The sequence below is a fragment of the Neoarius graeffei genome, chromosome 12 (assembly GCF_027579695.1).
Source record: "Neoarius graeffei isolate fNeoGra1 chromosome 12, fNeoGra1.pri, whole genome shotgun sequence".
NCBI classification, from domain to species: Eukaryota; Metazoa; Chordata; class Actinopteri; order Siluriformes; family Ariidae; genus Neoarius; species Neoarius graeffei.
Window position 1 is genome coordinate 37,657,773 of NC_083580.1, and position 14,450 is coordinate 37,672,222.

The window sequence follows — 14,450 nt, forward strand, 5'->3', positions numbered from 1 at the left end:
TTGCTTCTTACCGTTTTGTTTCTTATGACCCTTTTTGTATGAGGAGCGGTTGCCATAGTCACTATAGCCTTGCCCTCGGTCCTTCTGTGCCTTACCTTGCCGCTTCTTCCCTTCACCTTGGTGATGGTTCAGTGAAGAGCGGTTCGGACCGGGATTTCTCCAATTGGGTCCCCTTTTTGGAGCTTCCCTTCCTTCTAAGGTTAGCGGGGGCCCATCTGCACCCTGGAGACTAAGGACTCTGGGATCATCCTCATTCCCGTTTGTGGATTTGGTGATGGTCTCCCAGGTCATTTGGGCTAGTTGCCTAGTTTCCTTCATCAAGTAGCCATTTTGCCGACACATCAGTGTGACTTGATTCCGCACGCATGGGTGGAGGTTATGTAAGAAGAGGGATTTGAACCCCCTATCTTCTTCTAAACCTGGTGCATTGCTACCCTGGAAGTAGGCGCTACGTAGCCATCTATAATACTCACGAGGTGCCTCAGTCCGTTTCTGCCTGATTTGTATTGCACACAATGTCGCGGAGGTTTCATCCGTGTACGGCGCATATTCTTCTCTCATGTAATTGCGAAGTTTCGAATAACTATCGCGAACGTCTGGTGGTAGTGTCTCTAAAAAGGCACGGACGCTGCTACTGGAGGTCTTCCAGACCAGTTTCAGCTTCTCTCACGTTGTGGCTCTTGGTAGGTCCATCAGGCACCGGTCAATTTCCCGTAAATAATCATTTACGTGGGTTCTTTTATTATCAGGATCGAATCGCTCGATATCTTTGGCAAGTAGGTCAATTTGCCGTATGCAGAGGGCTTGGTGTGCGTCCTTACGCGACCCCCTTCGCTCTCCTGAGTGCTCACTATCTGAGCTACGCTGGAGTTGCTCCCGTTCCGCACGAGAGTCGTAATCTGATTCACCCGAAGGTGGATCAGGGCAGCTGTAGCGCACTGACCTGGGTGTGCTACGGACCTGGGCTCGAGATGAGCGCAGGGCAACTCCACCCTGGCTAGACGACGGCGGAGTCGTGTAGCGAGTTGATGGAGGTTGGCGGGATGCCTGGTGCTCGACCAGGTAATCTTCGGTGTCCAGTTCAGACGCCTCGTCCCGCTTCAAACTTTGACGCATGGTTGGGGGCTTCTCACGCCCCTCGCGCCCTTCTTTGGGGGTCTGCTCCTTGGCAGCCCTTACGGCACCTTTCTCGGCTTTCTCTAGCCTTTCGGCACACTCATCAAGGGAGTCCTTTAAGAGGCTACACTCCCTATATAAATCATTGACCTCGACTGCCAGCTCAGCGTTGCGAGTGGTCAGCCTGTCAACCTCTCCTCGGAGGGATCTGATCTCTCGATCAGTATCCTGGAAGTGTAACAGGAATAGTTTACCTACTGCATCTTGAACACTGATTGTTGTTCTCTTTGGATCTCTCATTTGTGTTATTGAGTTGATTATGCTAGCTTGGCACTCATACCTACTCATGCCCCTAATGGTTGCCCTATCGGAGTCAGTGCAATGAATGAGGTCTGCGATGACCTCAAAAAGGGACACGTCTTGCTCGTTGTCTTCAGTCTCTGAGACACGAGGAGATGCCATTTTACTTAAATTGGGTATTGGGTAATTAATCAATCAATGAGTTAATTATTAATCAATTATTATTAATTAATATTAACTATGTAATTAATTAATTAACAAGGTTTATTTGTTTGGAGATGTTCTCTTATCCTAAGTTATCAATAGGTTGTGAGAATTTGTGATATGATTATCACATTCCTGTTTTAACACACCTGGGGTTAATCAAACTGGTAGTTTATCTGTTGCACAATACTTAAGAAGTCGACAAACCAATCGCCTCACACGGGGCACCAATTATGTAGGTGCAATTGATGATTGTGTATGTAGATTGGTATTAAGTGATCAATCTTTAATAATTAAATGGATTCAATCCCATTGAATCATTTAATTTGACTCATTTGAATTGAATCCTACCATGGAATCAGTCTCATTGAATTGGTTGAAGTGAATCATTCAAATGAATCATCCAGTGAGTCATTTGGTGAATCACTCAGTGAATCATTCAGTGAATCAAGTGAATTATTTAGTGAATCGTTTAAAGAATCAATTGAAAAATCGTTTAAAATTTGATAATTCAAATTTATCACTTACCAAACTGCATCTAATTATTCATACACCTTAAGAGTTCTTTTGCGATGTGGGCGACTTCAAAAGTATTTAGAACAGCAGATAGACACCACACAATTTCAATAATAATGGAGTTTTTATTATAAAAAGATAATGTGGTAAATTATAAAAAGATAATGTGGTTTATTATAAAAAGATAAGGTGCCCTGAGGAAGGTCTCTGACCGAAAGCTTGGCAATTAAATGAACTAAAGGATCCAAGTGTGCAGACATTTTTTCTTGTTTCAACATTATAAAAAGATAAAAAAAAAGGAAATTAATAAAAAAAGGGAAAAATAAGAATTTAATAATTGAATGGCAACAGAATGAAATCTTTATAACAGAGTAGGTCTCTGTGTATGTGTGTGGGTGTGGGTGTAGCCGAGTAATTAGCTATATGGCTACACTAGACACCATGTGGTTGTGGCCTAAGGCCACGTGTTTAGCTTTGTGGCTAACAGACAAAGAGGCTAGGCCTAGTGGTGATTAGCTTTGTATGCTAACTAGACAAAGAAAAGCTAGGCCTAGTGAACTATGTGTGTCAAAAACCAGAAATTAATGATTAAAATACATTCAAACAGTCATTTGTAGTTTATATGGCTTTAAATGTAAACAGGAGAATTACTATCAAGGTTGAATTAAACTTAGGACTTATGGTATTTATCTAATACTGATACAGAGGAGGGTTGGCTCCTGTGGCTAACTCCACGTGTTTGTGGGGGAGGAGTTAAGACCCCCAGGAATGTGGTCGTACCAAGCAGAGCCAAGGTGATATTTATCTAATCTGAGATCCAGAGGACCTCGTGTTTAAGAACAAAGGGAGAGGAGGAGAGGCTCTTCCTAAGCATGCAAAGGCCCTTTTTGGAGGCAAAACATTCTGAAATCTTAATGAGGTCACAATATGACTGAGTTAAATGAAATTAGAATGTTAGGAGAGAGAGAGAACATGCAAAACTTATTGATTAACCAAATTAAAATCAATAGTACCAAATAATAGAGAATCAACAATAATACAGTGTGCACACTTATTCCTGAATATAACTTCACACTTAGTGAATTAATTACTGTCTAGACTAATATTATTTTGCCCAGTGCCAGCCTTAATTCAAAAGTCTCGCCTTTCTGGAGAAAGCGGAGAATCTCTGACGAATCAGATGTTCACAGGAGCCTGGAGAGGTTCTTTGGAGAAGCTTTGCAGTTCGTGAGGAGAAAAACTCTGTGCACAAGTCTAAAGAAGTGGAACCCGACGTTCTTCTTTAAAACTCAGTAAACTGCTTTCACTTGCAGTTGCGCGCTCTTAAAGGGATAGTTCGGGATTTTTGACATGAATCTGTATGGCATCCCCATCAATAGTGTCGTGCAAACACACTGACTTACCCCGACAGCATCCTGTGAGTCCAGTTCTTGTCCAGTTTTGGTCCAGACGAAAGTAGTCCGGCAAGTTTGTTGGGGTCACGAAAGTAAAACGTTTTTTGTCTCAAAACAGTATGTGTTCAAAAGAGTGATATATTTGCATCACAAAACCGTTGGCAAATAAAAAGTCAGACCTCGAAATCGCTTGGCACTATTTTCCTGCGCGCTGCCGGCTTCATCCAGCTGCGGCTCCAGCTTCAAGAATAAGCTGGAGCCGCATAAGTAGGAGTCCCGGCGGGTGGTTTGTATTCGATTCGTTTATATCCCGACCTTGTTAGCTGTCAGATTTATGTTCATGGACCCGGTAAGCTGGTAAATAATATTTATTATTATTTTTTTTCTTTACCAAATTCTAACAGAAAACGAGAGCGCCCGAAAGGGAAAGCTGAGCCGAGCTGCTTCACGGCTGTAATGCAAATTGCTTTCCTCCTCAGTATACAAGTGCGCTTCCATGTCAGGGAAAAAGAAACTACCACTGCTGCCTATGTAGTGCCCTATTTATACAAATAGGAGTCATTCAGGATTCAGCCATGTTTTTGCTCCGTGTCATGGCTGAATCCTGAATGACTCCTATTTGTATAAATAGGAGTCATTCAGGATTCAGCCATGTTTTTGCTCCGTGTTTTGGACGGTCCGATGGTGAATCTCTTTATCTGGTCCGTCCCCTACGGAGTTCAGACGCGAAAGAGGAAGATGGCTGATTTCCAACTCTTTTTGGGAAGAAGATGGGTCGTGCAGGAGGAGCTGTGAGTGAATGGTCCCGCCCAGCGTGACGTGATCACGCGGAAGTTGGCTGGGAGTTGTAGTTCTTAGACACAAAATGGCGCATGATCCCTACAATATACATTTCCAAACAGGGTTCATTTGTGAAACAATTCAATGACTGTGTCTGTATTATATTGCATAAAAGTTTGTGCTTTTTACAACAAACGCATTCAATGTTAGTTTTTTTTTTCTTGGCACACTTTCCTCATTGGCACCAGATCACTGTTGAACCCTTTTTCCTACCTTCCTGACTTTGCACTTGCAAAGCACCACCAAATTAATTATTAGAATCATCTGATGATTTGCTGCTGAAATCATTTACCAGATGTGCATCATCCTTTTCCGCAGGTTTATACAGATATCTGGTTTCTCCACTATCTATACTGACTTGAAGATAACTCTTTTTCATCTGACTAAATCGAGGCTAACAAGTATGTTTACATTAATCCTCACCCTAACCCTACACTTAACTTCCGGTACCTGGCTAGCAATGACTTGACTTCACATCCTGGATGCCATATTGGTTGCCCATGTTCAGAAAGTTTGATGTGCTTTTTGACTTAAGCTACTTATGATGGCTAATCAGGTGGCTGCACTTGTGTGTATGATTATAATTAGGGCTTGTACTATCAATATTGATCATGTTTAAATGCTGTACTGGTATCCTTTAAACCTGCGATGAAGAGAAAACAATACAATATCTATCTTATTAACTTTTTGCTTATGTCTAATTTGGGATCAGTCACTAGGGATGTGCATCTCCATTACTAAGGCCCATGCAATACACATCTCAATGCATTGCCAATGATTCGATATATTAAAGATACGAGAGAACCACAGGGAATTGGATTTTGAAATCTCATTGGAGCCATGGTGAGCAAGCCACCAGAGTCTCCTATTCTTGCACCTGTACTCTTGTGTCTCTCACCTGGATATGCCTCCACAAGTGTGAGACACTGACACACTGTCTCACATGAGTATGTGAGACTGATGCTTGAGAACCAGTTTAGAGAGGAGGAATCGAATTAAATATAAAATTTTGGGTCAAAAATTATCACATTCCTAAATAATAAATGCGTTGGGTCCCTACTAATAATTATACGGGGTGTTTAAAAAATTTGATATTATTTGAGGGGCGGCACGGTGGTGTAGTGGTTAGTGCTGTCGCCTCACAGCAAGAAGGTCTGGGTTCAAGCCCCGTGGCCGGCGAGGGCCTTTCTGTGCGGAGTTTGCATGTTCTCTCCGTGTCCGCATGGGTTTCCTACGGGTGCTCCGGTTTCCTCCATAGTCCAAAGACATGCAGGTTAGGTTAACTGGTGACTCTAAATTGACCGTAGGTGTGAGTGTGAATAGTTGTCTGTGTCTATGTGTCAGCCCTGTGATGACCTGGCGACTTGTCCAGGGTGTACCCCGCCTTTCGCCCGTAGTCAGCTGGGATAGGCAACAGCTTGCCTGCGACCCTGTAGAACAGGATAAAGCGGTTAGAGATAATGAGATGAGATCCTGTATATTAATACATCAGATTTTACCAACGAAAAGATGCTAGAAGCATTTTATCCCAAATTGTATCTGGTGCACACTTTTGAATTTGGGCATTCACTTTTAAATCAGTGCACCGATGCAAATCATCTTGTTTCATCTCATTATCTTTAGCCGCTTTATCCTGCTCTACAGGGTCGCAGGCAAGCTGGAGCCTATCCCAGCTGACTACGGGCGAAAGACAGGGTACACCCTGGACAAGTCGCCAGGTCATCACAGGGCTGACACATAGACACAGACAACCATTCACACCTACGGTCAATTTAGAGTCACCAGTTAACCTAACCTGCATGTCTTTGGACTGTGTGGGAAACTGGAGCACCCGGAGGAAACCCATGCGGACACGGGGAGAACATGCAAACTCCACACAGAAAGGCCCTCGTCGGCCACGGGGCTCGAAACTGGACCTTCTTGCTGTGAGGCGACAGCGCTAACCACTACACCACCATGCCGCCTCGATGCAAATCAGTGAATCTTAATGATAGGTTTTGATTTGTCTGTACTGAAGGAGGTTGACTTGACAAAGTATGATCTAGGAATTTTGACCTCTGCCACTTAGGAGATTCTGCCTCACATATCGATCCGTGAGCAAACAGTCACTGACGCAGACACAGCTGTTCAGAGATGTTTCTCAGCTTATTGTACCCCTGATTCCAAAAAAGTTGGGACAAATAAAAACGGAATGCAATGATGTGGAAGTTTCAAAATTCCATATTTTATTCAGAATATAACATAGATGACATATCAAATGTTTAAACTCAGAAAATGTATCATTTAAAGAGAAAAATTAAGTGATTTTAAATTTCACAACAACACATTTAAAAAAAATTGGGACAAGGCCATGTTTACCACTGTGAGACATCCTCTTTTCTCTTTACAACAGTCTGTAAACATATGGGGACTGAGGAGACAAGTTGCTCAAGTTTAGGGATAGGAATGTTAACCCATTCTTGTCTAATGTAGGATTCTAGTTGCTCAACTGTCTTAGGTCTTTTTTTGTCGTATCTTCCATTTTATGATGTGCCAAATGTTTTCTATGGGTGAAAGATCTGGACTGCAGGCTGGCCAGTTCAGTACCCGGACCCTTCTTCTACGCAGCCATGATACTGTAATTGATGCAGTATGTGGTTTGGCATTGTCATGTTGGAAAATGCAAGGTCTTCCCTGAAAGAGACGTCGTCTGGATGAGAGCATATGTTGCTCTAGAACCTGGATATACCTTTCAGCATTGATGGTGTCTTTCCAGATGTGTAAGCTGCCCATGCCACACACACTAATGCAACCCCATACCATCAGAGATGTAGGCTTCTGAACTGAGCGCTGATAACAACTTGGGTCGTCCTTCTCCTCTTTAGTCCGAATGACACGGCGTCCCCGATTTCCATAAAGAACTTCAAATTTTGATTCGTCTGACCACGGAACAGTTTTCCACTTTGCCACAGTCCATTTTAAATGAGCCTCGGCCTAGAGAAGACGTCTGCGCTTCTGGATCATGTTTAGATACGGCTTCTTCTTTGAACTATAGAGTTTTAGCTGGCAACGGCGGATGGCACGGTGAATTGTGTTCACAGATAATGTTCTCTGGAAATATTCCTGAGCCCATTTTGTGATTTCCAATACAGAAGCATGCCTGTATGTGATGCAGTGCCGTCTAAGGGCCCGAAGATCACAGGCACCCAGTATGGTTTTCTGGCCTTGACCATTTACGCACAGAGATTCTTCCAGATTCTCTGAATCTTTTGATGATATTATGCACTGTAGATGATGATATGTTCAAACTCTTTGCAATTTTACAGTTAATGTTTTGGAATGGCCAAGTCAAAGTCCTGACCTTAATCCAATCGAAATGTTGTGGAAGGACCTGAAGTGAGCAGTTCATGTGAGGAAACCCACCAACATCCCAGAGTTGAAGCTGTTTTGTTCAGAGGAATGGGCTAAAATTCCTCCAGGCTGGTGTGCAGGACTGATCAGCAGTTACCGGAAACGTTTAGTTGCAGTTATTGCTGCACAAGGGGGTCACACCAGATACTGAAAGCAAAGGTTCACATACTTTTGCCACTCACAGATATGTAATATTGGGTCATTTTCCTCAATAAATAAATGACCAAGTATAATATTTTTGTCTCATTTGTTTAACTGGGTTCTCTTTATCTACTTTTCAGACTTGTGTGAAAATCTGATGATGTTTTAGGTCATATTTATGCAGAAATATAGAAAATTCTAAAGGGTTCACAAACTTTCAAGCACCACTGTATGTGCATTCATTGCAGAGGAAATGCCTCTGGTATAGCGATACAGAATTTTGCAGATGGTCCGGCAAATAAGGACCATATGTTGTTACAATATTAATTTTGTACAATCATGTTTTTTATGAAGTAGACACCCATACCCTTCAAATAAAACAGGTCCCGCTTTGTTCTACCACCTGGAGGGGTATGCCCTTTATTTTCAGCTCGTTGCCACTGGTCTAAATGGAAAATAAAATACCATTTTGGCAAAAATGTTGGCATCCATTAATTTCTTGTATTAAGTAAAAAAATAATGTAAAGTGCACACAGTCCTTCACTGTAAACATAACACACTTTCAGTAACAGAATTTAAGCCTATATAAACACTGACTCGCACATGCTGCTTCTCTTGAACGTATACATGGAAGTAAGGCGGAAGGTAGTTTGTCAACGTCACCTCAAGACGATGCCAACGATTGGTCAAATTTGCGGAAAAGTTGCGGTGATTGGATATAATTGCAACACCGCCATGAATTCGCAGGGATTGGTTGAATTTCCGTTGAAGTTGCAAATCGCAACATCGTGAAATCCTGGAGGGTCTGTATTGTGAATACAATATCAGCTTTTGAAATTTGTAAATTATTGCATTCCGGTTTTATTTACAATTTGCACTTTGTCCCAACTTTTTTGGAATCGGGGTTGTAGGACAAGCATCAGTATATATCCACATTCAAGAGTGTGTTGTAGCTATGTGATTGGATGATGATGTGAATGACGAAGCTAAGTAATCTATGTAGAACAGGCTAACATAAATGGGTGTGGTGGAAAAGCTTAATAAGACTCGAGGCTGTCAGGAAGAAAGCAGACAGAAATAAATTTAGTAAAGTACTGCTTGCAAGAGGGCTTCTCCGAATGAAAGAATTTCACCCAGAGGAGCGCACTCCATTTCCATAGACCCTGTTTTATACTTGCCAAAATAACATAACCTGCATATTAGATATCTTCTTAATCTCAGGGTGCCTTGGCATCCTCTCTATCACTACCTCGCTATCTTCACACGTACATTTTTACAATAACCTTGCAAAATAAACAGTGTGACACAAAACGACATTCTTCATCTTATATAAACATGAGACACAGTGTCTGACTTTCTAAGAATCTGAGAGGCACAGATTCTCTAAAAATTATATTTTTCCCCTATACAGTGTCTCTGAAGCTTACCTTTCTAAAGATCACTGAAGTCATAAGAATTGTCTAAAAATTTAATTTTCCTCTACATGGGTGATGAAGCATTACATCACTGGTTTAGACTGCACTACTTTATGACAGATGAGACACATGTACCATTACATCACCAGTCAGGATCATAATCTTATGAAAGAAGAAAGACTTTACTGGTCAACATAACCAAGCAGAGAGAAGAATGTGCTAGCGAAGATAAATCTCAAGGACTTAATTAGCCAAAGCAAGTAGTAATAAATAGACCAGCCTGTACCAGTTTTAAGCATGCCAAACATATATTTCTATCACTTCCCATACCTAGTATTTGCAAAACATATTGTATAGCTGTGTTTTTTATGTGCAAAGCACATTGGGGTTTTTTGTGAGGTGTGTGGTGGTGTTTTAAAACATAGTGTGCATATTTGCGAATCATGAGACATTTATGCAGCACATTTTGTTTGAAAATGGTCTAGCATTTGTAAAACGTATTCAGTGTGTTTGTGACATTTTGGCAGTTTTCTAACTCCATTATGTGATCATGTCCATTGTTAAACACACTATACAAATCAAATTGATTATATTGAATTAAAATCTGGGAGGTGACTCTATTAATTTTTTGTCCCTATATAGGACATAATGTGCCTACATGTATACTGTACACCATTTAAGATTCAGGTGCAGAAAATATGTGACTCACTGTTGCTGTTTTTCACTCCTATAAACACAGGTAGCTTTATCTGATGGAAAAGTGAAACAGCAGGATGCATATAGTGCTCAGTTTAGATTTGTGACTGAGTTGGGCCAAGCCATTCTATTTGGTGGAAAATTGCTGCTCCTTATGTTCCTATTCAACTGTTTTTCCAATTTTTTTTTTTATACTAAATGTGGATGTCTTAAATGGGTGAAAAAATCCCCCCCAAATGCCACAAAAGGTAGTGAGTTACAGGTATAAGGCATACACCAGTTATAAATCTGCTGCTGTCGTCACTCATACATACTGTGAAGGTCTTAATTTTATGAGTGGTTGTGTTGTTTTAAAAACATTTAATTATTCACATGCTCCATGTTTCATTTGTTTTCTGTTTCCTCTCCCCTCTGCTCATTATCACATCTTCCCTCAGTGTATTGTGTAACATCACCATGCAAAGATGATAAGTACAGGGCTCCACCTCCTACTCCACCTGGTTATCAAGGGCTGTCATTGGGGGACATGCAGGCACAAGAGGGCAGAACTTTGCGGCCAGCCTACTTAAAGCCACCCAACTATAGTGTGGCATTACAAAGATCCAACCTGTTGGGTGACACAAGGAGAATGAACGCCATCTTCACCAGGCCTGCCATTGTAGCACCTCATGCTGTAGCTAATAGTGAGGAGGGTATGTTCTCAAAGCCTCCAGACATCATGATTCATATACAGCAAACTGTGTGTTATCCGCTTGATATTTGCTCTGTTAATTTTAACTTGGCTCTAACTATCGCTGCTATGATCTTCCCTGACACATTTGTCACAAAGATGAATAGATGAACACTTGAAATCAGTAATAATGTATTGATTAGAAAGAGTTACTCAAACAAGATGACTAAGGACGCCAATGGCTAGTTTGAGACTGACACGGTTGTCATTTTCCTGTCCAGTGCCCATATTATTAAAATGGCAAACGCACTTGCACCCATCTGAATCCCCATGGGTCTTAAAGCAGTTGGTCAGGCACATTGTTGGCACATTGCTATCTTGAGGCAGCAGAAAGCATGAATGACTGGTCTGAAAAAAACTGGTCTGAAGTCAATGGTGCAAGATCAAGATAATAATATGCACCTACATAAGTGGGTGCGGGCGGCACGGTGGTGTAGTGGTTAGCGCTGTCGCCTCACAGCAAGAAGGTCTGGGTTCGAGCCCCGTGCCGGCGAGGGCTTTTCTGTGCGGAGTTTGCATGTTCTCCCCGTGTCCGCGTGGGTTTCCTCCGGGTGCTCCAGTTTCCCCCACAGTCCAAAGACATGCAGGTTAGGTTAACTGGTGACTCTAAATTGACTGTGAGTGTGAATGTGAGTGTGAATGGTTGTCTGTGTCTATGTGTCAGCCCTGCGATGACCTGGCGACTTGTCCAGGGTGTACCCTGCCTTTCACCCGTAGTCAGCTGGGATAGGCTCCAGCTTGCCTGCGACCCTGTAGAACAGGATTAAGCTGCTAGAGGAGATAAGATGAGTTGAGATAAGTGGGTGCGTGTTACACACAGGGGCACACAGCAGCATACAAACATGCAAAAGATTAAAAATAAAAAGATTACTGTGTGAAAGGTTATTATTATATACAGCGATATATATATATATATAAGGCGGCACGGTGGTGTAGTGGTTAGCGCTGTCACCTCACAGCAAGAAGGTCTGGGTTCAAGCCCCGTGGCCGGCGAGGGCCTTTCTGTGCGGAGTTTGCATGTTCTCCCCGTGTCCGCGTGGGTTTCCTCCGGGTGCTCTGGTTTCCCCCACAGTCCAAAGACATGCAGGTTAGGTTAACTGGTGACTCTAAATTGACCATAGGTGTGAATGTGAGTGTGAATGGTTGTCTGTGTCTATGTGTCAGCCCTGTGATGACCTGGCGACTTGTCCAGGGTGTACCCCGCCTTTCACCCGTAGTCAGCTGGGATAGGCTCCAGCTTGCCTGTGACCCTGTAGAACAGGATAAAGCAGCTAGAGATAATGAGATGAGTTGAGATAAATAAAATAGGCTATATGTCATAATGGTTAATCATAATATTTATTAGGCTATTACTCAACATTAGCTCCTTCCAACCCTGATTCACCTCAGGGAGTTTTGGTGGAATCCTGCTTTGCTGTAGGTGGTCTGCTCATGTATTTATATTTCACGTGAGCAGATCCATTTGCTCTGCAGGGAAGCATTCTTTCCTACAACCTGGAAAATCCACTATTATAATAGCAATCCTCCAAGGTGCAAGCGGCTTTTAAAGGGAATGGGAGATGACACTGATTTATTACATGTTCTACCCAAGACATACCCATGATTAAGAGATTAAGTACAACACTTTAACCATGCACGTGGCCCTGCAACTATTTTTTTTCTGCCATTAAACAAGCAAAAGTAGATTTGGACACACCCTAAATGCACTTGTGCCATGTGCTTCAGACTGTGCACTTAGATCAACTTAGATCAAATACTCCCCTAAGAGGCAAGAGTCTTTTAATCCAGTTATTCCAAGGTAATCCAGTCAAAATTCATTCATGTAAGTTTTTCATCATTTGTTGTGTATCGTGTGTATTTTCTTGTAGTGCACAGTTTCTTTCCTGTAAGTTTGATTTTTGTTTGATTATTGAGTTTGATGTTCATATTGCATTTTGGTCTTTTTTTCTTTTCACTTCTATTACAGATGAGCAGATGTCCGCAGTGTGACTCCAGTGAGAAATGACTGAGGAAAAATATGTGAAGTACAGCCCTATAAGCTGAAACCACTCATCTTGAGCAAACTCCCCTCAGTGCCACAAGCAATGCCACACAGACATGTGCAATCCCTAATTTCTTTCTTTAAAAATCCTTTTTAATCAGAGAACATCATGATTTAAAAAAAAAAATGCCCACTCTAAATCTTGACACCATATGATTTTGTATTATGTTTTGTGGAGCAATACTTGTTTTGTTCATTTGATGAATGTATAAGTGTAAAAAAATGTTTCTTATGTGGGTGTGTGAGAGAGTATTTTTTTTTTATTTTACCTCATAAAATGCTTTTTGTAATAATTCACCAAAATATAAAGGTTTCTTTGTTAAAACTATGGAGCTAAGCGAAGGAGTAATATTCTGAGAAAAATACTCAAATTTCTAGATTAAAAAGTCACCAATTTACGAGGGAAAAACAACTCAGAAAAAGAGTATTTGTTTTTTTGTTGTTTTTGAGTCAAGGACCCAAATGGCTTCACTTTGCAAAGTTGGATCAACATCATCATACCACAGATGCCACAGCTGAGCCAAGAGTCATAGGAAATGCACTCTTTCCCGCTCAATCACACAATATCAATATGAAAGAATAGAGCGCTGAGATTTTCAACTACATTTCCCAGAATGCACTGCAGGAGAGGCGGAATGTGATTGTTGTCTGAGAAAATATCAGAGTTTCTCATAAATTTGACACTTTTTAATCTGAATTTCTGAGGTTTTTTTTGTGCAAATTTATGACTTTGTAATCATAGAATATCCAAGTATTTTCTAATAAATTTACAACTTTAATCTCAGATACGCTGTTTTTTTTTTCTCAGAACATTACCCCATCCCTCCGCTTCATATTGCTTTTTTTTAACCTTACAATGGCCCTAATACACCTTAAATGTGCGTCATAATTTTGAATACATTTATCCAAATCTTTGCCTGGCTTGATTTTTCTAGATTATTTCTGATATTTCCTTACCACTAATAGCATCTCAGGCAATCATGAATGCCGTTCATGCAGTTGCTTCAGCTGCTCCATGTACTGTTGACTGTATGTCAAATAAACTAAGCTTTAGAAGTTTCTAAAGCTGTAAACTATTAAGGCTTTACTGCATTTTTGCAGCCATCTGCAATAGCACTGTAAAATTATAAGTGGGTAAAAATGTTTAGATTTTAGATAATGGATTATTTGAGTGTATTTTTGTTATGGACAGTTTGTCTGGACTGTATTATTTTAGTGTGCCATACTGCTATCTATCTATCTATCTATCTATCTATCTATCTATCTATCTATCTATCTATCTATCTCAGCAATAAGAAATACAGTGGTGCTTGAAAGTTTGTGAACCCTTTAGAATTTTCTATATTTCTGCATAAATATGACCAAAAACATCATCAGATTTTCACACAAGTCCTAAAAGTAGACAAAGAGAACCCAGTTAAACAAATGAGACAAAAATATTATACTTCGTCATTTATTTATTGAAGAAAATGACCCAATATTACATAACTATGAGTGGCAAAAGTATATGAACCTTTGCTTTCAGTATCTGGTGTGACCCCCTTGTGCAGCAATAACTGCAACTAAACGTTTCCGGTAACTGTTGATCAGTCCTGCACACCGGCTTGGAGGAATTTTAGCCCATTCCTCCGTACAGAACATCTTCAACTCTGGGATGTTGGTGGGTT

At 41.1% G+C, this 14,450-nt stretch overlaps 1 protein-coding gene across 15 annotated transcripts in view; it reads left to right on the top strand.

Moving 5' to 3' along the window:
• Positions 1 to 13,859, top strand: part of rapgef6 (Rap guanine nucleotide exchange factor (GEF) 6) — a 721,150-nt gene extending 707,291 nt beyond the window's left edge. For all 15 annotated transcript variants that reach the window (XM_060935824.1, XM_060935835.1, XM_060935826.1 and 12 more), the window contains 2 exons: positions 10,450 to 10,704; positions 12,709 to 13,859. In XM_060935824.1, the coding sequence (XP_060791807.1) occupies positions 10,450 to 10,704; positions 12,709 to 12,731 (278 nt within the window). In that variant the 3' untranslated portion in view covers positions 12,732 to 13,859. The remainder of the gene's footprint in view (positions 1 to 10,449; positions 10,705 to 12,708) is intronic.
• Positions 13,860 to 14,450: the final 591 nt, after the last annotated feature.